Here is a 25,161-nt window from a genome sequence, read left to right on the forward strand (position 1 = left end):
CAAACCCATTCTGTGCCTCAACCGACTAATTATTCATTTGCCAACCTTGACAATCTGTTAGCAATGACGTTTAGCTCCAGAGGAAGTGATTCCGCTTCCCGGCAGAGGTTACTAAGGTCAAATATACCCCTTACCTCTGCTCTGCATTCAGACTCTCCACATAAACTGGGGATAGACATTAGAATTTGGTTGGTGAAATTCAACTGCTAATTCCATATGTCTTTCCCTACAAAGACTCTGACTGAGTTGATGCAACATCACAGACGTTATTAGTCTAACTAACAGACACTGATAGATATTGAGAGCCAACATTCCAGCCACTTAGACCCTATATTGAGATTAATTTTCAGAAAAATTAGTATGAGAAGTTAAAATCTAACTGAATTATCTAAAGGTTAGTTAAAGTTTCTGTTTTAATTCCATGATACTTATCTTAGTAAATTACATTAAATAAAATGTCGAGCAAACATTACCAAGCGCTTTATGACAGCAGCAGTGTTTATTTATTAAACTGCACTGCCTTTTGCTAGAACTTAATAGCACAATGGCTCTTTGTTGTCCTCTGAGATTGCATTTTACCATTGAGCACACTCGGGAAGCAAATAATACTGTACAACAACAACTGGGCATTGCAATGGAATAAAAGTCATCATTTGTCTGAACCTACGGAGGATGTTAAAGCTGCACACGTTGTCAACTTATTCCAATGCAGAGGCACAGTGTTAGATCCACAAGACATGTAAACACCCTGCGTTTGCATGTTCAACACCAGTGCTAGCTCAGAATCTAAATATGCCCCTCCTCCCTATCTCTGCAAAATACTTCATCGCGTTTTGTCACGAGAGAGGGGATTATCCTCTCATCATCCACCAACAACAAACACGGTAGTGTACTAAACAAATGAACAGTTTTGAAAATGTGTTGCTGGAAAAGCGCAGCAGGTCAGGCAGCATCCAAGGAGCAGGAGAATCGACGTTTCAGGAAGAAGGGCTCATGCCCGAAACGTCGATTTTCCTGCTCCTTGGATGCTGCCTGACCTGCTGTGCTTTTCCAGCAACACATTTTCAGCTCTGATCTCCAGCATCTGCAGTCCTCACTTTCTCCCAATGAACAGTTTTATCTTCCTGACATTATGGGTAGGATTGTCATGGCAAACGTGAGTAGGGGTGGAGACAGACGGGCTTGGAATTTTCTGCCAGTTTGTTAGCACCATCTTCCCTTGAGCCATCTTTAAGGGAAAGGCTGGATTAAAACAGGAATTGCGACCTGCCCCTCAAGGAGCAGCAAGTAGTTAGTTATGGCCTTAAAAGGCCAATTATCGGAGATCAATGGGAATTTTCCATCCGGCTTGAGGGCCCCTCTCCTCCCTCTGAGTGGGCTGTGAGGCTCCCCTCGCCTACCTCACTACAGTTGCAACCTCAGCTGCTTGGGCAGCTGGTGGTCATTTCTTAATTCAAATGTTTTGAAAGTTGCTCAGAGGATGGCTCAAGATGGAGTCCCCTGTTGTTCCTTACTAGAAACAGCAGGCTTTACCAGAAGCAGAGGGTGACACTGACTAGACTAGCATTTGTTGCCAATCCCTAATTACCCAGAGGGTGGATGAGAGTCAACCACATTGCTATGGGTCTGGAGTCAGATGTAGGCCAGACCAGGTAAGGATGGCAGTTTCCTTCCCTGAAGGACATTATGAACCAGACGGGTTGTTCTGGACAATCAACAATGAGTTCACAATTGGCATTAGACTCTCAATCTCACATTTTTTATGTAATTCACATTTGAACTCAGGTCCACAGACATTATCTGGGTCTCTGGATTAACAGCCCTGCGATAACACCACTGGGCCATCGCTTCTGCTTAACTGCATAGCCTCATAACGGTCACTCAGCTTCGAGAATCCAACCGCTGTGCTTCACTGTGCAGGAAGCCACTATTGGATAATATACCGTTCCTGAGGGAGGGCAGGACTGGGATCAGAACTTGATGCAGACATTAGCGTTCTGGCTGACAACACAAAATTCAGCCTCATGTGGCAAAGCATTGGAATTACTATCTTAGATCAAGAATAAGAGGACATCTGGTTTGACTATCCACAGAAACCAGAGACTGTGCTCTCGAACCCACCAAGTTCAATCCAGATTGGTTACACCAGTGAATGAACACACCCAACGGCAATGTCTGGGTTTACATTTCATTTCCTCTCCCAACCTTCACAGCATCATAGAATCCTTACAGTGGGCAAGCAGGCCATTCAGCCCATCCTGACAGGATACTACAAAATTCTATTGGCTTTAGTACCCTGGGTATGTAGGAATGGCACACACTAAGGCTCTTTCTCTTGACTCCTTTTCAATGCAATTCCCTTCAAATTGTGCGTGTGTACATATGTGTCCTTAACTGAGTATAAGACTAGTGTTGGCTGTAATGACCTTCAATAGCCCTCACTGACTGTGTAGGTGGTGTTAACAATAGCTTTTTCACCGGTATCCTGAAGGATAATTGTTAAATCCTGCAATCATAATCTAGTAACACAACGCAGGTAACCCTTCATTACAGAGCATCTGCTGTTTATCAGGGAGGACTGGTTAAAGGGGACATTTTCACTGCCAACCCCTAGTTGGCTCTCAGAAGCCACAGCTAGCTCATCCTGATTGCAACAATCCATTTCCAAATCAGTTTGGGCATTTGATGGGGTCAAGAAGGGTTCATTGTGAAGCAGGAAAAAGTGAAGAAGGCTTTCATAATGTCCCCATAGTCTCAAAATTGTTACTCGTAATTGGAAACTATGTGGTTTTGTCTACACAAAGCACTGAGTCATTGTCATGCAATTATCAAGTGTCAAGTCTTTTATTTTCAGGGTATAATGTTTGCATTTACTGGAATCTGTTAAATCAAAGTATACCTTGAATTGTAATATCTGTTTATTCAAATAAAGCAGCTTTCTCCATATTTTCTTGCATAAGCATTTAAGAAATATTTTTTGCTTTACTGATGAATGGTGCACTTTCCTATTTCAATATTTTGTTTCTTACAGGAGAGAAAATGAAAAAAATAAAAGATCTTGCTGTCTTCATTTCAAAAACTAAGCGGGAGAGTGCTTGAGTCTGTGTTTGTGTGAAAACGTATCGCAGTGAGTGAGAATAATTGCGTGTTTGTATCCATGTGTATAAACATGTGTGAGCGATTACAGCTGAGAATGAGTACATGCCTCAGTTTGAGAGAGTGTGATAATATGGGTCTACATGAATGTTGTGTGCGTGTATGTGTACGTGCATGTGTGTACATATGCATGTGTGTGTGCGTGCGTACGTATGTGTATGTGTATACATGTGCACGTATGTTGAGGGAGACGATGACCTAGTGGTATTATTGCTAGACGTTTGACGTAGAGAAAGTGAGCACTGCAGATGCTGGTGATCAGAGTCGAAGAGTGTGCTGCTGGAAAAGCACAGCACGTCAGGCAGCATTCGAGGAGCAGGAGAATCAATGTTTTGGGCATAAGCCCTTCATCAGGAATGGGGCTTGTGGGCCAAGGGGGCCGATATATAAATGGGAAAGGGGTGAAGCTGTGGGGAGGTAGCTGGGATAGGTAGATGAAGGTGGGGGTAAAGGTGATAGGTCAGAGAGGAGGGTGGAGTGGATAGGTGGGAAGGAAGATGGATAGGTAGGACAGGTCAAGAGAATGGTGCCGGATCCGAGTCCCAGTGTTTCTGACTCGACACTGCCCTCGTGAACGGTCCTACCTGTCCATCTTCCTTCCCACCAATCTATCCCACCCTCCGCTCTGACCTATCACTTTCATGTCGATTCTCCTGCTCCTCGGATGCTGCCTGACCGGCTGTGCTTTTCCAGCACCACACTCTTCCATTGTTAATCCAACGACCCAGACAATGGGTTCAAATCCCACCACGGCAGATGGTGAAATCTGAATTCAATAAAAAAAATCTGGAATTAAGAGATTGTCCATGAATCCATTGTCGATTGTCAGAACAAAAAAACCCACCTGAGTCACTAATGTCCTTTAGGGAAGGAAACTGCCATCCTTACCTGGTCTGGCCTACATGTGACTCCAGACCCACAGTAATGTGGTTGACGCTTAACTGCCCTCTGGGCAATCAGGGATGGGCAATAAATGCTGGCCTAGTCAGCGATGTCCTCATCCCATGAATGAAGTATGTGTGCATCTATATGATGCTCGCCCGTTTTCCAGTTCCGGATGCACCCAGAAATGATTTGGAGTTCAGTTTTGAAATTTAAAAAATTTGAACACATCAGCTGACCCTGAGCCACCCATTTTTATGGGATTTGGGATTCAGCCCAAACACTCAAATCCTAAAGTCCACACAGGGAACGCCTTCAATTTACAAAGGACATCTTGTCTTCACCGAGTTTCCACCACAAACTCGCTGGAAACAAGTTGGCCGAAAGAACAACAGGTTCACATTCCCCTCTGCTGAGCCCAGCAGCCGAGGTGACTAATGAGCCCTCCTGCCCATCTCACTCGTCACAGTTAGAAAAATAAACGGGATGACTTACAATCCAATAGGCGATGAATGCTCCCTGCAGTAATCCCACCAGAACGTCTGTCGGATGGTGCCTGTAGTCTGACACACGGGAAAGGCCGGTGTAAAAAGCCATCATGATTAACAGTGACTGTAGCAGCGGTCTCAATAACCGCGCCCCCTTCCAGGTGAACCGAGCTTCCAAATAAAACTGCAAAGAGAAACAGCATTCTCAAAACCGACCTTTAACTCCACAACCCTTCCTGTGATGACTGTTTTGGGATGTGTTTTCTTTTTCACTTTATCAATGTCGGGACAGATACTATCGCAGGGATCCCCTGTAAATAATTAATCCAACCCCCCCGGGGACCATCTCCAAATATTAACACACTTCCAGAGATCACCAGCACATTCCTCAAATTCTCCTGTCAATACTAATGGACTCCCAGGGACTGTCTACAAATATTCACACTGGCTCTGTAAATACTGACATTCTGACAGAGGATTTCTACAATTACAGAACCATTCTGGCAAATATTAAAATTCCCTGGAATTCCTTGCAAAACAGTAAAACAAGCCTGGAAATATTAAGACGTTTTTATCCAACATGTGGAGTTCTCTTCCAATTACACAAAGTTTAAAGGGGGGTTGGTGGGGGAGGGGAGAAGTATCCTGAAACTACTGCACACACCTCCCCCATCCCCAGAGATCTCGAATAAACACTGACAACGTCTGGGCTTCAATCTTAAAAGTGTGTCAACTACTCAGTGCTGTCAGTGCATATGTTCCCCCTCTATACTACACTGTTAAATAGTCAACAAATACATACTCATGTGTACACACAATGTACACAGTATGTTGCTAGACTCTGCTCACAAATATGAAGATTGTTGGAGTTGTAATTCTTGTAATTTCTCTGGGGTTGCAAAGCTAAGTTTGAAACCACCTTGTTTCGAGTCAGCCATCATGTCTTCACCACACACTAGAACTGTCTATAAGGCAATATTTAATGTGCTGGGAGGACTGAACACACAGATCATGTTTTAGACCTTTTAGAATGCTCCTTTATAAAAGGAAAAAGGAGATTTTTTTTCTCTCTGTTCAGCTGTTCCCTCAGTCTGCATTATTCCTTGGCTAAAGATGAATTCCGGAGGTGTTAGAATAGATGAATGATCCAAGGTTTGTCTGGTTCCCTTTAGGAATCAGCTAGCGTTCATACAGAACCTTCCCATGGGGGATATCCGATAGGACAAATTGTTCATGGTCTGTCGAAAGAGCAGGGTGCACAGAATAAATGCCTCAGTCACTTAGAACTGAGACTATCCGCACCAGCCCTAGAGTGGGGCCAGACATTTCAGTGTTTTAGTGAGAGTCAGGGTTGCAATCCTCCAGATGAAATATTAAATGGAAACTCCATTTATCTATCCCAGTGGAAACGGAACTTTTCCCTGAGAATGAGTCTCCCAAACCTCTGGTGGAGATTTCTCCCTCAATCAGTAGCACACTTGAAACATCTTACTGTGTCCAAAATGTCAGCTGCACTTTAAAGCAGCAGACAGGGTGGCACACATCCTGTTTATTTCAAAGGTAGATCTTCAAGTTGATGTTCTATCTTTCATTTTTGTTACGTTTCCTTGACACTGACCTTCCAAGTAATTCACTCACTGCAATTCAGTCCTGGTGGAAGTATGGCTAACTCTTTATAACCACTTTCCTGGATTTTATATTCTAGAATTCCGAACGGGAAATCATTTATTTAAATAAATAATTTTTGACATTCCAATCAAAGCCAACATCCAAAAGGACAACGTGTCCTGTTCACGTTGGTGAGAAAATATCTGGTTTAGTTTGTAAATTAGCTACATTAAGAACCGATACGTTTGTATGAAATCTTTTACTATTCCAATAATTTGGGAAAATATTAGACAAGTGCAAGTCCAAATGAAATCTTGACAGCATTTGGAATCACTGTGTACAATAATATTCCTCCATTATTCACCTAATTCCTGCCTGCTACCTTCACTCATCCATACCAGCGTTCCTCAGCAAATTCCAGCTAGCTGTGCTGTGATAAACTGACTCTGACAAGCCTGACTCGTGTCAGTATTATGTCCTCAGATAACCTCAAATGCCTTCTCTCTACTGAGCGCTCACTTATAATTACCACTCAAAACACTTTCACCATCACATGCATCCCAGAGATTAAAGGTCATGCTGGAATAACTCAAGGGAATCTCAAACATGTTTGACTGATGACTGGAGTTTTGGAGGCATACATTTGCAGACTAGGAATATGCTGAAAGGAATTTAATCCGGGCGGCAGATTTCCTACCCCGCCTAGCTGCAGGGCCCAGGGTGTTACCTCCTCTGGGTAGGCCATCACCATTTTAAATTGCTGTCAGGCACTGAAAAGGCTAACAGTGGACATTCCCTTGGTTCAAGGGCACTGACAGTAGAGATTTTGCCACCGCCATCACCACTTTCCCCCTGCCCAGAGAGCTGCCAGCAAATGGAGCGATAACAACTGCTGGCGATGTACCTTCTAGAGGCTAAGGGTCAGCAAGGGGGGAGCTGGGAGGGGACAGTTAATACAACTCCCTCGATGGCTCCAGAGAGAATGCCATGAGATGAGCAGTTGGCAGCTTCAGGGTCAATCCAAGTTGGGACTGAAACTGGAAGTAGGAAAATCGCATCTCGGGGTGAAATTGGGAGGACTGAGACCAAAGTAAGGAATAAATGAGAAGGAGAAAGGGTTGGGGTAGCAACAAGTAGATGAGGAAGAAAGAAGGGTCTGACAGAGACCAGGAAAAGGAAGGTTGAAGTAACCAAATAAAAACAGAAAATGTTGGATATATCTCTGGCAGCGTCAGTGGAGAGATAGAACATAACATTTCAAGTCTGTGATCTCATAGAATCCCTACAGTATGGAAACAGGCTCTTCGGCCCAACAAGCCCACACTGACCCTCCGAAGAATATTCCATTTCCCTACCATATTACTCTACATTTGCCCCTGACTAATGCACCTAACCTACACCTCCCTGAACAATATGGTCAATTTAGCATGGCCAATTCACCTAACCTGTACACCTTTTGGATTGTGGGAGGAAACCGGAGCACCCAGAGGAAACCCATGCACAATGTGCAAACTCCACACAGGGAGGGTGGAATTGAACCTGGGACCCTGGCGCTGTGAGGCAGCAGTGCTAACCACTGAGCCACTGTGCCGTCCCTAACCTTTCCTTGCAGCTAACACTGGCCCACTATGTCCATTCCGTCCACAGTAGCTGACTGGCCTGCTGAGTCTTCCCAGCATTTTACTGAATCCAGATTGCCAGCGTCCATGATAGATAGATGATTTTGTGGCAGAAGTCAGGAGCGAAGGGACTGGATTGGAATAGGAGCCAAAATGCAGATCCTAGTAAAAATTCCCGAAGTCAGAGCAATGACAAACACAAACTTGTGACCGGGGGAAGCCGGGTAAAGGTAAAAATGGGATTATCGATGCAGAAGTGGGACATGGCCTGATCTAGGAGACCAGGGCCGCGACTCCAATAACAGGAGTCGGAGATGAAGCCAAGGAAAGAAAGGTAGGAGTAGTTGTAAACAGTGAGAGGAATCAGCAGCGTTAGGTAGAGCAGAGATTCTTCAGCAATCCATTATTGAATGTAAGGAGCAGGGAAAGATCAAAGCCTGCCAGAGACTGGAATGAAAACTAAATCCATGGAAGACGATCAGTAGCTGGAATGGAGGCGGTGCACAGAAAATGGAGCCCCTCACTAAAAAGCAACAACAAATGTTGCAGAAAAGGTGCAGGAATGAATCCAGTCCAGGCGATGGTTATTGTGCACGCCCGGGGCCTATCGCAGTTTAACTTGAAAATGGTGCAATTCTCTCATTCCAGCTCATCATGCCCGTTGGGGAGGGTTTTGGGATGGGGGGGTGTGGAGGAATGAGGGTCAGTCAGTCTCCGGTCAGGTCTCTCCTACAACATACCCAGTGCCATGGGGGGGTGGGGGGGAGAGAATGGACAGAGATCTGGCACAGGAGAGTGGTACGTGATCCACGCCAGGCTTGTTTCAAATTTCAGAGTGCTGTCATCCCAGCCCCACCCGTTACAACAGCCTCTGAAGAGATGAATTTTTAGCAACATCTGAGGTGTTTCAGTATAAGGGAAGAAATAGCCTGAAGGGTTTGTGTTTTGTTTGGAAAGGGAAGCATTGCTCTATTTAAAGGGAAACTCTATTTAGAAAAGCGACAAACGTCAACGGGCTTCCTCATAAACACAATTTTCTACCAAGTGTTCAGATGGGTGTGTCTGTGGACCGGGCCAAAGTTCAGCCTGAAGCATTGTCATTTTGTTCATGAGAAGGACTCACAACAATCTGTTGTCTTCCTGCTCGACTAATTACCTCACGTTTCCCACCGATGACTTCCTCAGTGAGACACGTTGTGCCAAATACCTAACCACACAGTATTGTCCTGTGGCTGCTTACTGAGCTCAGCTTAGGACAGCACAGTGCCTGGTGCTGAGCAGACCAGTGCACAAGGTCAAAAGGACAAAGAAGCCAGAACATCACCCGCTGGTGGAAAGATGGCACAGGGGCCCACAACAGGATTCGCAACCTAGCCCAGAATATGGGTGGCACTTTGGCCCAGTGGTTAGCACTGCTGCCTCCCAGCACCAGGGACCCAGGTTTGATTCCAGCCTCCGGCGACTATCTGTGTGGAGTTTGCACGTTCTCCCCACGGATTTCCTCCGGGTGCTCCCACAGTCCAAAGATGTGCAGGTTAGGGTGGTTTGGCTGTGTTAAGTTACCCAGAGGGATGTCCAGGGATGTGCAGGTTAGGTGGGTTCGCCATGGGAAATGCAGGGTTACAGAGATTGGGTGGGATGCTCTTCAGAGGATTGGAGTGGATTCAATGGGACAAATGGCCTGCTTCCACACTGTAGGACTCTATGATTCCATTCTATGAGCACAGTCCGTGAAGGTACTGTCTTGAGCCAATTTGACAGAAATTCGGAAACTTTGGATTTTAAACCACTGGTATCACATCAGGCTTTATATCTTGTATCAGGCAACAGCCTACACCCCCCACCATCCCGTTTCCCTCGCCCCTTGCTCCCTACATGATTGTTTCATGCTTTCTTTGCTTCATTTCCTGGCAGGAAACTGCAAGTTTCCACAGGAAGAGTGAGCCAATATCTCAATTCAGCTTGTCCCAAACACGGCCAGAGTCCTGACCTAGAAATGGATTTACAGGGCCAGTCGGATTTTCTGCTCTTCCCCAGCCTTTCGGAGTTCTGGAACTGAAACACTTAGAAATGCAGTCTCTGTTACAGTGTGAGGGAAGATGCCAGTCAATGTGCACATTGCAAGTCCCACACACAGTAATTAGGCCAAATCCGTCTTTTTAATGGGTGAAAGCTCAGGGACATGCATTGACACAAAGGGATGCACAACTCTTTGCCAATTTTACAACTGAGATCTTTTTAATTGCCTTCTCTATGGATTAGAAAGGGCCTGAGATTAACATTTCATCTGAATCCATCACATCCAATTTAGAATGGCATCACGGACAACCCAGGCATCGTGGGCCGAAGGGCCCATTCCTGTGCCGTACAGTTCTATGTTTGTAGACTGCTCAATGTGGGGGAGGGGGGCGTCTGGTTCAGTCAGCTGAACGGCTGGAGTAGATTGATGCCCGCTGAGGCAAATTACCATCCTGTCTCCTTATCCTGCCCATTCTACACACTGCCTAAATCAAGCAGATAAAGGCACTTTTACTGAAATTTTCTGTTGTATTAATTGTAGTGTCAAATACAGCCATAACTTTGGCCGCTGCAGTCAGCAACGAACAACAGAACAGAAAATGAGAATTAACGACACTGCCATATATTCATGACGTGACATACTATAGAGTTTGGCAGATCTCAGGAATCTAGAATGTACAATGTATCATCTGAATGATAAAGGCTGGGAGAACATTCCGGCATTGACAAAAGGCCAGTATTTGATATCAATCATCAAAAGGGTTAGGTTATGCATTACGTGGGATTTGCCTAAGCCAATTTCTTTCCAGGAAAATGACTTATGTGTAAATTGGATTGACTAGAACTGATCAGAGGCTGCAGGCAGACAGGAATTAAGGATAGTAGAGACTATTGCATCACTGCGAGGTAATCTCGTCAGGCTGTGTGGGTGGAGGGAGTGTGTTCAGCGTGAAGTGGAACATTATGTGAATCAGAATCATATCAAGTGGCAGACTCCTGCATCAAACATTATGAGGCACAGTACATGATAGAATAGAACTGCAATTCATTGTCATGTGTATTTTTACAAAATAAAATACAGTGAATGGTTTTATACATTGCCAAACCACAACGTCTAAATTATTGACAGAAGTCATAAATAAGAAAAAAGTTCATCACCCTTCAATTAATGGCTCCTGGGTTCAGGGTATGCTGGAAAGCCAGGCTGAGACTGCCCCGCTAGGCCGAGACCGCCCACAGTAGGCCGAGACCGCCCCCCACTAGGCCAAGACCACACCCATTAGGCCGAGACCATAACACCAGGCCGATAGTGCTCCCACCGGGCCCAGACCACAACACCAGGCCGAGAAAGCCCCAATAGGCTGAGACTATCTGGCCAGGCTGAGACTGCAACACCAGGCTGAGGCCGCCCTGCTAGGCTGAGACGAGAGTTAGATCTCAACGCTGGGCTGTTGGAAGACCCTGAAGCTGCCTCCAAAGCAAGGATGAGACCTTCATGCTGGGACTAGACTGTCACACATTGGGACTAGACCTCCATGCCACGACTAGACCTCTACACTGGGCTGCTGGAAGACCCAGACGCCACCAAAGTCATTCATTCATTGGCAGCCCCTCGCTGACGAGGATGACTCAAGCCAAAGTGGAGAATGTGGGCCTCCACAACGGGAGAAGGCCTCCAAGCTGGGACCAGTATGCCACTCCAGGCTGAGAACGCCCCTCTTAGGAGACTGCAACACTAGGTGCCAGGCCTGTTCCACCATTCCAGGCTGCTGTAAGCCACCTTGTCGCTGGGCCTAGACCGGAGGAAGAAGCCTTTCCCAGATGGTAAGGTTCCGGCACGGAAACAGATCCTTCAGTCCAATCCGTCCATGCCAACCAGATATCCCAACCCAATTTGTCACATTTGTCAGCACTTGGCCCATATCCCTCCAAACCCTTCCTATTCAGCTATACATCCAGATGCCTTTTAAATGTTGTCATTGTTCCAGCCTTCACCTCTTCCTCTGGCAGCTCATTCCATAAATGTACCACCCTCTGCGTGAAAAGGTTGCCCCTTAGGTCACTATTAAATCTTTCCCCTCTCACCCTAAATCTAAGCCCTCTAGTTCTGGACTCCCCCACCCCAGGGAAAATACTTTGCCTATTTATCCTATCCATGCCCCTCATGATTTTATAAACCTCTATAAGGTCACCCCTCAGCCTCCGATGCTCCAGGGAAAACAGCCCCAGCCTGTTCAGCCTCTCCCTATAGCTCAAACCCTCCAACTCTGGCAACATCCTTGTAAATCTTTTCTGAACCCTTTCAAGTTTCACAACATCCCTCTGATAGGAAGGAGACCAGAACTGCACACAATATTCCAACAGTGGCCTCACCAATGTCCTGTACAGCCGCAACATGACCTCCCAACCCCTGTACTCCATACTCTGACCAATAAAGGAAAGCATACGAAACGCCATCTTCATTATCCCTGCACTCCAAAGTCTCTTTGTTCAGCAACACTCCTCAGGACCTTACCATTAAGTGTATAAGTCCTGCTAAGATTTGCTTTCCCAAAATGCAGCACCTCGCATTTATCTGAATTAAACTCCATCTGCCACTTCTCAGCCCATTGGCCCATCTGGTCCAGATCCTGTTGTAATCTGAGGTAACCTTCTTTGCTTTTTATAACAAGAGCATTGAAGTGAGAGGTGAGAGGGGAAAGATATAAAAGAGACCTAAGGGGCAACTTTTTCATGCAGAGGGTGGTATGTGTATGGAATGAGCTGCCAGAGGAAGTGGTGGAGGCTGGTAGAATTGCAACATTTAAAAGGCATCTGGATGGGTATATGAATAGGAAGGATTTGGAGGGATATGGGCCAAGTGCTGGCAAATGGGACTAGATTGGGTTGGGATATCTGGTCGGCATGGACCAGTTGGACCGAAGGGTCTGCTTCCATGCTGTGCATCTCTATGACTCTAAAGCAAAATAAGTAAAGTGGACGGAATAGACTCTGGGCTCCTGGGCTGAGGAGGCCACATGTTTAGCTGTTACTTGCTGATGCCATCTTTGCGTTGCTTTAGTATGTTGCACTCCCCTGCTGAGCAGATGACCCAGTGACCAGATCAAGCAGGAACTATCAAAAGTGCATTATCCATGTGTATAATCCCGCTCCACATCCAATTCACAGTGAGGGCCACTTCTTTTCCTTCAGACCCTGCTTCTATGTCTAACCATTTGATTGCTCACCCTTGCATCCTGTTACATGGCTCAGGTCGCCTTATAACAACCCTGTCAGACTGAGACAATTCAAAGGTGGGGGTAGCATTGTGGGTAATGTCGGACAGAGTGCAGAAGCGGTTTATAGGAATGGTTCCACAGAGATGAGGAACTCCAATTTATGAGGATCAATTGAAAGGGTTGGGGCTGTCCTCAAGAGATTTGATCCAGACCGGGCTGGATAGAGTAGATGGGGTGGGGGGGGAGCTGTTCCTGCCTATAAAAGGAACAAGAACGAGAGGAGCATAAGATTGAAAGTGACCTGCAAAGGACACAGGGGTGAAATGAGGAAGAACCTTTTCACTCAACAGTTACGTAGGTTATAGAATGCACTGCCTGCAAGTGTAGTGGAGGCAAACCCAGTTCAAGAGGGCACTGGAAGATTATTTGGATAAAAACGGTGGGCAAGGTGTGGGGAGAAAGGAGGAGACAGCTCATTTAACGAGCCAGTGCAGGCGTGATGGGTCAAATGGACTCCGTCCGCACTGTAACATTTCCGTGGTTCTGGACTGCACCAGGAATCCAGAGCTAGAGACTAATGTTCCAGATACAGCAGGTCACATCCCACCATGATAGCCAGTCAAATTTAATTACTCACCCACAATAAAACCCTCGTCTCAGTGATCAGAAAACCAATGTTTGAGGTAAAAAGCCGTCAGATTCACTAGCGACCTTCGGGAAAATCTACCACCCTTAACAGATTGGACTCTAAATCCACAATGCTTACTGTCCTCTGAAATGATCCAGCAACCCATTCAAGGGCAATTAGGGATGAGCAACAAAATGCTGATCTTGCCAGCTCTGATAAAGAGCCATCTGGACTCGAAACGTTAGCTTGTTCTCACTCTCCCCACGGATGCTGCCTGACCCCACTGCGACCTGCAACATTTTTCATTTTCAGCCCTGATTCACATCCCAAGAAACAATTTTTTTTTAAAAATCAGTTTTTGTTTTGCTGTTTAGTGCCACAGATTACTGGAAAGGGATGGTTTTTAAATAGTTCTGCTTGAACTTCACCCCAAAATGATGGGTGTGACTTGGACGCAATCTTATATCGGTTGTGCCCAGAACAGTTGTGTCAGGGGACAGAGTTAGTTCCCTTCAGAGTCTGCACATGAGGTTTCCAATGTTGCTATGGGAGAAGGCGGAGATTTGCTGCAGCCAGTTTGGGAATCCGAGCTGGGGACGGGTAATTGGCATTTGTGCCCATTCAGCTGTTTCTCACAACGTGAGAGGCAGCAGCAGAGAGCATCCTCCGTCAGGGTCAACTTCCATGTTTAACTCTCGGTGTGAGAAAATTGCACATGGATCACTAACATCAGAGAATAACGCTAATTACTGCGGTGTGTCACTGCACTTGTATCTCATAGCACTGGAAGTTTATTTGGATAAAAACAGTGGGCAAGGTGTGGGGAGAAAGGAGGAGATAGCTCATTTAACGAGCCACGGAAATGTTACAGTGCAGATGGAGTCCATTTGACCACACAAACATAGTAACCACACAACAATTATCAGAGTTTATGTGTGAGAAAACATTGCATGAGATGTTCAAACTACACAACCATTCTCCGTATGGTTTGCACTGGTGTTCGGCTTTACTCCTACACTGGGGCTCTTCACAGTGCACCAACCCAGAACAAGGTAATTAATCAGTTAACTCTTGAGAGCTATGGGTCAAATGGAGCAGTGGTGGTATTCAAATATGAGCTGTGAACAGGTTCAGCCGTTGTTCATATTCATCGGTATTGGGTGAAGTAGTCCCTTGAGGTAACACAACACATCTTGTGAAAAACTGCCTGTAACTTATACCAGAGGCATTCGGTATGACTTCAAAACAACAACAGGTTCCGACAGAGTGTGGAATAAAGAAAGCATCGCACCATAGCTGAGAGGGTGATGCCAGCTAAAGTGCTTTCTCATTCTCTAACAAAAAGATTTTGTTTTTGTTCAGAGGAAGGGTCACTCGACTCGAAACGTTAACTCTGATTTCTCTCCACAGATGCTGCCAGACCTGCTGAGCTTTTCCAGCAATTTCTGTTTACGTTTCTTATTTACAACATTCTTTCGGTGTTTAAACGTGTAATTTCTTTTCTATTCACCTTTTTGTGATAGTGGGGACAGAAAGAGAGAGAGAAAGAAAGAAAGAGAGAGAAGAAAAGAAAGACAGAAAGAAAGAAAGAAAGAAAGAAAAAGAGAGAAAGAGAGAGAGAAAAAGAGAAATGAGAGAGGGAAAGAAACAGAGGAACAAAGAAAGAGAGAGAAAGACAGAAAGCAAGAGAGAGAGAGAGGGAAAGAGAGAGAAAGCAAGGGGGAGAGAAAGAGAGACAGCAAGAGAAAGAGAGAGAGAAAATGAGAGAAAGAGAGAGAGAGAAAGGGAAAAAGAGAGAGAAAGAAAGAGAAAGGGAAAAAGAGAGAGAAAGAAAGAGAAAGAAAGAGAGAGAGAAAGAGAGAGAGAGAAAGTCAGAAACAGATACTATGACAAAAGAAGTTTGAGTAACAGGAAAAAGTCATGATGTCACTTTTTCCAAAGATCAACCCTGGCACACATCACTTTACCATGGCCCTCAGTCCCTTTCTCTTCAAAAAAGCATCCAGCACCTCCTTGAACCCATGGATGTCTTTGATAGAACTCCCTCAAAAATTGATGACATTTACAGGAAAACCCTGTTCCCAAACATCGACTGCCAACACACCGAGTTGCTGATGGTGCAGCTTATATTGAATATACTCTCCAAGATTCAATTTCAGTTTGCGCATACCAGCACTGGGGTGTTGAGTGAATCCAGGCAATATTTTGAAATAAAATCCCAGGTAATTTTGGCTCATGAATTTTAACGTGGAGAGGATATCTTTCAGTTAATTGTAATGGGCACATATTATGTCACCCCCTTCTGGAAATGTTCTATAGAAGTAAAAACGAACTCCTGCTGTAAATTGCTCACAATGACCTGGTAATAGTAGACAAATGTTGCAGTGGTCACAGGAACACACCAAACGTTCATAAGCTAATGGCATGCATGCCTACTCCAGGAAAGATGTTGGGAAACTTGAAGGGGTTTGGAAAAGATTTACAAGGATGTTGCCAGGGTTGGAGGTTTGAGCTATAGGGAGAGGCTGAACAGGCTGGGGCTGTTTTCCCTGGAGCGTCGGAGGCTGAGGGGTGACCTTATAGAGGTTTATAAAATCATGAGGGGCATGGATAGGATAAATAGACTTTTTTTCCTCAGAGTAGGGGAGTACAAAACTAGAGGTCATAGGTTTAGGGAAAGGTTTAAAAGGGACCTAAGGGGCAACTGTTTCACACAGAGGGTGGTACGTGTATGGAATGAGCTGCCAGAGGAAGTGGTGGAGGCTGGTACAATTACAGCATTTAAAAGGCATCTGGATGGGTATATGAATAGGAAGGGTTTAGAGGGACATGGGCCAAGTGCTGGCCAATGGGACTAGATTGAGTTGGGATATCTGGCCGGGCATGGACGAGTTGGACCAAAGGATCTGTTTCCGTGTTGTACATCTCTATGACTCTACGGTGACTTCCAGACTTATTTTTAATAAAGTGACACACTGGGAACAAGCACATGCATGACTGACTAACCCTCACAGTCCCCTTGTGTGATAAGTTTAAACCCACGTTAAGGCCAAGATTCTAGCATCACTGGTACAAGGAGATTCATACTCATAGAAAATCCAAACCCAAGCAAATCAAAGTAAAGTTTAACAATTCCAGTAAGGAATGGTTAACTGCATGAACTTATAAATATATATCACAGTTCTAGGGAAATTACACTGATTTCTCCTGACGCATGACAAGTTTTAATGATAATGCCAAGAAGTCGAGATATGTTTGGGTCCTATACTTCCAATGTAATCAGTCTATGGTAAGATAACCGCTTACCTGACCCAGGACTATCCTATAGAGAGACTGGATAAACTGTTCCTGCATTTTGAATAATGAGAGGTGTACTCATAAAAACTTACAAAATGCTTAAAGAGTAGGTGCAGGTAAGGTGCTCTCCTGGTTAGGGAGTCTAGAACTAAAACAATTAAAAAATAAAATAACAGAGTTGTTATTTGGGCAGTGCAAGTTCAGCTTTTGAGTCTGTTTAAAATAGATAATGATAGATTTCTGATTACTGGTGACCTAGAAGGTTATGGGGATAGTATGGGTAAAAAGTACCAGAAATGTGCAATTAACCACGATCGAATAAAATGTAGAGCAAGCTGGACATGTTGCTCCTATGTTCTTAAATCACTTACCACGAGATACAGCAGGGTGTACATTGCAAAGGAGGCGTGCCCTGAGTAAAAAGATTTCCTAAAAATAGAACAAAATTCAAGGGTCAGATATTCAGGCAAGTGCTTTGTACCTGACAGAAATAATAGTAAAATAACTCCTGTTTTCTCCTCTGAGAAAACCTGTTGGTTTGCTCTGGGAATTTCCATAGTCAAGCCTGTCACTTGACATCCACATGAACTTTCCAGGACTCTGGACAGTGATGAGCACTTGGACTTATATAGGATAAACGGCACAGAAACAGCCCATTCAGCCCATCCAGTCCCTACAGGTATTGATGATTCCCTTCAACCTCCTCCAGTCTTTAATCATCTCATTCCATCATATCAGTCTGTTTCATTCTCTCCATCATCTGCCAGTTTTGGGCCCTCTTAATTACATTTGCCCTATTTGCTTTAACTTCTCCATGTGGCTCCATATTCTCACCTCTGGTTATACAAAGAGGGTCTTCCCAATTTCCTACTGGGTTTCTCGTTGGCTGTCTTACATTGACGGGCTTTAGTTCTGCCCTTCCTCATGAGAGAAAACATACCCTCTGTATGCGATCCACCAAAGTCTATCATTGTTTTGATATTTTGATGAGATCATCCTTCATCCCTTTCCTCCCTCTCTCCCACCCACCCAAACCCAAGAGGGAAAGGGAATTAATCCCAACTCTAGTCCAATTTGTCAATCCTATCCCCGATATATATAAAACCCCCTTGTTCCTGGTATTAAACTTTCCAAGTGTTGATCCTCTGCTTTCTGTAATTCAGTCATCAAAGCCAATTGTAACACCCAATTGCTCCTTCAGTTATATGCAGTTTGGATGACACTTAAAACCTGGTCACTAATAGCCAATCACTAGGGCTCTGTGATGAAGCCGTACAGTATATCAAAGCACAGGGCTATTGCCATTACTCACACTTCACCCCCAAAAAAAACTCAATGAATGGACCTGATCAATGAGTAGCTGAACTTCCCATCCACCAACATCTTGGCCAAGGAAGGAAAGTGGGGCTGAATGGCCTACTCCCGATCTTAGTTTATATTTTCACATTAGGGGACAGGTCAGAACGTGGAGTTGTTCCCACAATCAGATCAGGCTTTATGGGCTGAGTGACCTCTTCCTGCTGCTAATTCAGATTTGTGACAGGAATGTGGAGGAGAGAGCTACCAGTCAAAAAAAAACAAAAGCAGCAAAACCCCAGATCAACCAAGGATGTCCTACCGAGCTTCAGTTTCTGCCGAGATTGTCGTGTTGCAAGTGTACACCTCAACGTATCCTTTCGAGCAGTTGATTTTGGAGAAATCCGGCCTGCAGACATCCAGGAAGTGGGGCCTCAACCTCCCGACAGCAACCTTGGCCAAATCAGTGAGGGACTGGCTAACAGCGCAGCCAAAGAGGAAGCAGCCGACCTGCTTGTAAATCACACTGACGTAGGGGTTCGAGATGAAGGAGTTGGATTTCTCATTCAAGAACCGGATTCGATAGCTTTCGCCAAAGACAATCTGTGAAAAGGCAAGGGGACAAGAGGCGAGGATCAGGTCAGGTCTTGCAAGCTCAGTCATCTTCAACTCCCTAGTTTACACCTCCACCCACCCGGCCCTGCATCCCTCCCTTTCTGTCATCCTCCCGTGGGTCAGCACTGGTCCTACTGTTGGGAATGCGGGACCACTCAGGATATGGAGTAGGGACAGGTCAGACAGGGTGTTGGCATGGAACACTGCAGTCAGATTCTTTGTCTGCCCTTAACTCTTTGGATCAGAATTTGTAAATTCAGGCAATTTGAGCTCAAGCTATCCGAGCAGAAGTCCATCATCATCATCTGTGATGTGACATTGTACCGGCATGACTATGAACTTTCTCTTGTTTAGTGCAGGCCATCTAAACAAGATTCCAGATCTCAATGCAGTCAAACTTTTCCCAAGGATTTTATCACTGACTGATCCTGTCAAATTCTGTCAAACTCAACACTGGGTCCCTGTGGCCTCGTTATATATTAGTGAATTGAGTTATTATAATTCAAGGACACAGACAGGCGATGCTATTGTTATATTAAGGCATTTTAGGTCCACATCGGAAGTTGACCAGCAAGATTTTGGCACTGTATTTGTGCAGTTAATAAATTATAATCATTAATGTACACTGAAGGTACACGCTGACCTTTAAGCTCCTTGGTAAAAAACATCCCGACCAAATAAAGTGAGATTCTATTTGTGTCCATTCAGTGAGGAGCCCATTTCAGTTGATTGACCTGACCTCATCCTTCACAGTTGTGTTTTCCACAGATCTTTTCAAAGTCAAACTCACAGCATCCAAGACAGAACTGACAGCCGTGATGTCAGTGGAAGTCCAATGCCAAGATAAATTCTGTGGCATACAAATGAGTAACAGCTCCTTTCCCCGATCATTAATCACACAGGGAGCAAGCAGCATGAATAAGGGCCTGTACAGTCGACTTTGAGCATGTAAATAACTACAGGAATTCCTTTACAGGAACAAACTGCTTATGCAGCTCTGTCCTTTGTTAACCCTTTCCGATCTGAGAAGACAGTCCTTTGTACCAGAAAGCACAGACCAAGGAACAACAAGGCATCGATCACTTTACTGTGTAGTACTGGTCTGTTATGGTGAAGAGAAATGGATATATCTGAAATGTCTTACTGCATTAGAGTTTCAATGCTGACTGTTCTGATGCTCTGCACTGCTGACATAATAATATTAATCTAGCTAAAAATCACACAACACCAGGGTATAATCCAACAGGTTTAATTGGAAGCACTAGCTTTTGGAGCACTGCTCCTTCATCAGGTGGTTTTGTATGATTTTTAACTTTGTACACCCCAGTCCAACACCGACATCTCCAAACCAATATTAACCTATTCTTTCAGATCCATTCCTAGCCCTTGGCTAATTTTGCTGCTCTTCAGACTTTCAGGTTATGGTCTGCCCAGTTGATCAACACTATTCAGTTTAAATTAGATTAGATTCCCTTCAGTGTGGAAACAGGCCCTTCAGTCCAACCAGTCCACACTGATCCTCCAAAGAGTAACCCACCCAGACCATTTCACTCTGATTAATGCACCTAACACATAGCCAATTCACTCAATTCACCAGATGCACCTGACCTGCGCATCTTTGGACTGTAGGAAGAAACCCACGCAGACACGGGGAGAATGTGCAAACTCCACACAGACAGTCACCCGAGGCTGGAATTGAACCTGGCACCTTGGGAACCTGGGCATTGTGAGGCAGCAGAGGCTAACTACTGAGCCACCGTGCTGCCCTGTTTGCATATAAAATATTTATGACAGATATAGACGAACGATCAGGTATCTACCAGGGTAGGCATTAGTTTCTTGTTATTAATTCATGGAATGTGGGTGTTGCTGGTTAGACCAGCATTTATTGCCCATCCCTAATTACCTAGAGAATAGTTTAAGAGTCAACTGCATTGCTATGGGTCTGGATTCATAGGCCAGAGCAGATTGCTAAAGGGTCCTTTAACGAGCCAAATGGATGTTGATGACAATTGATTGGATTACACGATCACCGTTAAGCTAGCTCTTCTTTTTTCCCCTTTTGGATTTTGTATTGAATTCAGATTTCACCAGGGCAGGTTTGAAACAACTCTATGTTTGTTCCAAACCAACTAAGAACATTAAGAAACAAACAGGAGCACTCTGTTTCGTTCTTTGAGCCTGTTCCGCCCATCGTTGTGATGATGGCTCATCTTTTACTTCAGCTCCACTTTCTTACGTCGTCCATCCTGAACAATCGATAGATTTGAGGCTTGAACATACCATACCAGCGTACAAATTAGCACCTCCTTCTGTCTCTCGAGCCCACTCCACCATTCAATCAGATCATGGCCGATGGAATACTCCACATTCCTGCCTTTCGCTGATAAACCTTCACCCTGACGCTTATCGGGAATCTATCTACATCTGCCTTGAAAACATTCAAAGACTCTGTTTCTGCTGTCTTTTGTGGAAGACAGTTCCAAAGACTCTCAAATTTTATTCCGAGATTCTTGTCCCCAGTCAGGAAAAACATCGTCCTCATCAGACATTTTCAGAATTGTATGCTTCAATTAAATTATCTTTAATTTTTCTAAATTCTATGGAATACAGGCTTGGTCCACTCAACCTCCCCCCCCCCCCCCCCCCACCCCCACCCCCCACAGGACAATCCTCTCATCCCCGGAACGTGTGTTGCATTCCCTCCAAGGCTAATATGTTCTATAGGGAGAAAAACATAAGGTCTCATTTTCCTGGTGGGCTTGCTGATCCTGACCCTGACAGAACTGTTCACAAACGTTCAAGGAACGAGTTCAGTGTCATAGCTGTCAATTGCCTTGAATGAACTCTGTCAATCGGCTGGGTCCAACATTGACTGCTCGTGGGATCTTGCTGTGTAAAAGATCGGCTGTGGCATTTGACTGCTTAAGTGGCTGTGCTTTGGAAAGTGATTCATTAGGGGCTGCGAAGTGCTCGTGACATCTGGAAGTATGGAAAGCCGTAGAAATGCAAATTGTTTTTCTTTGCTCATCAACAAAATCATTTCAACCCAGGATCTTTTAAATTGTGGAATTTTGACGAACCCCTCATATCAGATATTTGTGGTTAATGCAATCATCTGGATAACTTGACAAATCTCTTCCTGATCACACAAGTCCGACTCACCCACTGCACCATCCTTCAGTCTGCAGATTCGATGGGAAAAGTAATCACTCTGACTGCATTTAGTTCAGCTACTCCTGACCGACAAACAGCCCTGAGCATGTAACTGCTTCCATGTGCTGCTGAAGTTACTAATTAATGCAATGTGTCAATATCCCTTTGCCGTTAGAAATGTACATGACCTCATCAGTTATGGATCATGAACTGCTTACTCAAGGGGTAATCTTCACATTTCACTGGCCCTTTGATTCCAGTTCGCAATTGTAAGCCCTTCAAAGTACGAGGGAATTGTTTGTACAACAGTGAGATTTATAGTTTATCCTTTCGACGAGTGGGGGAGATGCTGGTGTGAACCTGCATTACTCAGCAGATTCTGATATCCAGTAAAATCTGTGATAAATACTAACCCTACACACAATCAGCAGCTTCTTCCCCTACCCGGTCCCTTAATCAAACAATGAAAGCAAATTGTATTTTGAACATTATCTCCATCAGAGGGTAAAGTCAGGAGGGAAATATTGTCATTCAATTGCCTTGAATCTGTAGGTGATTTTGATTCCTTACTTCAGTAAACATTATGGGAAGGATCACCCAGGTTGGGACTGAAGACAGATGGAACTTGAAAATACCTGTGCCAGCAATTTTTGGAGACGCCATATTTGGGTTCGGAAAGGGTCAGAGACGGGCAACACGACAGGATAGGGTTATCAACACAGGTAGCCAGAGCCAAACTGGGATCATCCAGTCAACCTCCAGTTAACAGATGCAAGGATTTGATAGAACACAGCTTCTCAGCCTGGAAGGGTCCACCCAATGGTAGGATGAGCGTGCCCTGACACCAGGCAAGCTAACACACCCTCCCTATCTCCCTGCGTTGGTGTGTGGCCACTCTATAGACAGGATTTGGAGATGCTCGTGTTGGATTGTGGTATACAAAGTTAAAAATCACACAACACCAGGTTATAGTCCAACAGGTTTATTTGGAAGCACTAGCTTTCAGAGCAAGTTTTCAGAGTTTTCAAAAGCTGGTGGTGTTGTGTGATTTTTAACTCTATAGACGGGTCCCACCTCCACCCCACCACACAACAGTGACTTGGATGCTTTTCTTATTTAAACTGGCCGATACACTCTGATCTCCAGCTTCTGCAGTCCTCACTTTCTCTCGCCCCTTTGACGTCTTTACCTTATGCTGCAGGCTGTTCTCTCAAGCTGTGATTGATTGTGCAATGTCAAGAGCCAACTGGCTGCCCTTCACTGGGCAGGGAAACTGTACCCAAGTCAAATGTGGGGGCAGTCCAGTCACTGTCCCTGAGAGTGACAACTCCCCCGGCTGGAGTGTTTGCGTGTGTGTGTGTCAAAACCCAGCAACAGTCTCCGATCCTGTCGTCCCAAATTGAAATTCCAGCCCTAATTTATGCACCAGCCTCTGCTTTTGAATATGTCTTCACCGCCCCTCAGTCTTCACCTCAATAAATATTCTAGCTCTTTTCGATTCACTGCAAATCAACTTTGTCTTGAAGGACTCATTTGTTTGATCTCTCACACGGCCTACGCTGTAAACTTTGCATTTTAGATTAGATTCCCTACAGTGTGGAAAGGACCTTCAGCCCAACCAGTCCACACCGACCCTCCGAAGACTAACCCACCCAGACCCATTTCCCTTCTGACTAATGCACCTAACACTATGTGTAAACTCCACACAGACAGTCGCTTGAGGCTGGAATCGAACCTGAGACCCTGGTGCTGTGAGGCAGCAGGGCTAAGCACTGAGCCATTATGGATAGCTAACTCTGGTTGGACAATAGAGGGGCTCCATTCATATTTATATCACTTGGTGATTGAATCCTTTTCTGCATACTCCTCCCTACATTAGTTCCTTCAATGTCTCCCCTTCAATGAGTGTTTTACTATAGTTCGGTTAATGCCCACAAGGAGGATGTTAGAATGGTGGGACATCACACCAGAGTCACCCAGCATCTCCATTCCCAACAGGCTTTGCTTGGAAATGATTAGGAACAGGATTCTTGGCTGATTTTCGACTCTCAGCCAGAGGTACATAAAGCAACTCTCGTATTGCCCATGAGCACTGATCAGTGAACTGAGCATTGAATCTCTGAAACTTGTGTTAACTCCTACAGCCACTGGGGTTTCAGATTTTCTCTCTTTCTGTTTTCTGCTACACCTTTGGCCAACTAGAGCAATGCTTACACTGAGCGGTGGAACGAGAAAGTGATAGTTCACAGGTTATGTGACATATGGGCCTAGTTATGGGTCTAGCTGTGGCCAACGTTTCTGAATTGGTGTATTGCCTTTGTGTAGTCTGCCAATTTGGGAAGGTATTGCATCTTCTCAATGCAGCAACACACCGAGTGAAAGAAACCTCTCTGTCAGTCTCTCTGCCAATTTCCAGCTGGCAGGCAGCAACACACTGACTCAGCACTAACAGAGTCTCACGTTTGATAGGAATCAACTCAATCGGCTCACTGCTTGTTCCCTGGAGTTGACTCCTCAGCCTCTTTGCAGGTTGTGGACAAATGAATTCTGAGACAGAAATACACTGTGTGACCCACACGTGGCTCTATATCCCATGTCATACAGACTGTAAACAGATATCCTCTGAATGGTAAACCAACAATGATCAAATCTGAGCAAGAGTCCAACACTGTATCCCATAGCCATCCAAGAGCCTGCGGGCAGTTAGCACGGTTGGCTGGACGATGAGGGCATGGGTGCAGACCAAAGCCAACAGCATGGGGTCAATCCCTAAACCAGCTGTCAGAGTTCATGGAGGCTCTGGTTTGGCACTTTACCCCAACCTTGTGGTTTTGTTACCCTCAAATTGCACATGACCAATTGTCTCTCTCTCTCTCTCTCTATCTATAATGGAGAGAGATGCCAATGGTTCTATGGAACTGTGATTCCTTACATTCAAGATAAAGATGAAAATGAACCTCAGAAGACCACCAGAGACACACCCAGGCTTTGTTGCCCAGGCAACTGTCCATATGATGGGCAACTCCATCCACCGCTAAAGTAAATGAGACCTTCGCAAAGGATCAGCTAATTAATCAGAGCCCTAACTGGACCAGCTGCACAAATGTTACAGCAAAAGAGCAAATCAGAGGCTGGGCAATCTGTACCATGTGACTCCCTGACTTCCCAAAACCTGTCCA

The 25,161-nt window shown here is 44.9% G+C and overlaps 1 protein-coding gene across 2 annotated transcripts in view; it reads right to left on the reverse strand.

Moving 5' to 3' along the window:
- LOC122552203 (phospholipid phosphatase 3-like) overlaps positions 1-25,161 on the reverse strand; it is an 85,036-nt gene that overhangs the window by 4,632 nt on the left and 55,243 nt on the right. The window contains exons 3-5 of one of the 2 annotated variants that reach the window (XM_043694800.2): positions 18,534-18,814; positions 17,287-17,344; positions 4,534-4,710 (exon numbers count right to left, since the gene is read on the reverse strand). In XM_043694800.2, the coding sequence (XP_043550735.1) occupies positions 4,534-4,710; positions 17,287-17,344; positions 18,534-18,814 (516 nt within the window). The remainder of the gene's footprint in view (positions 1-4,533; positions 4,711-17,286; positions 17,345-18,533; positions 18,815-25,161) is intronic. The other variant, XM_043694801.2, reaches the window with a different exon arrangement.

The sequence above is a fragment of the Chiloscyllium plagiosum genome, unplaced genomic scaffold (assembly GCF_037043375.1).
Source record: "Chiloscyllium plagiosum isolate Xiang-an unplaced genomic scaffold, Cpla_swu_hap1 HiC_scaffold_45, whole genome shotgun sequence".
In the NCBI taxonomy this organism is placed as follows: Eukaryota; Metazoa; Chordata; class Chondrichthyes; order Orectolobiformes; family Hemiscylliidae; genus Chiloscyllium; species Chiloscyllium plagiosum.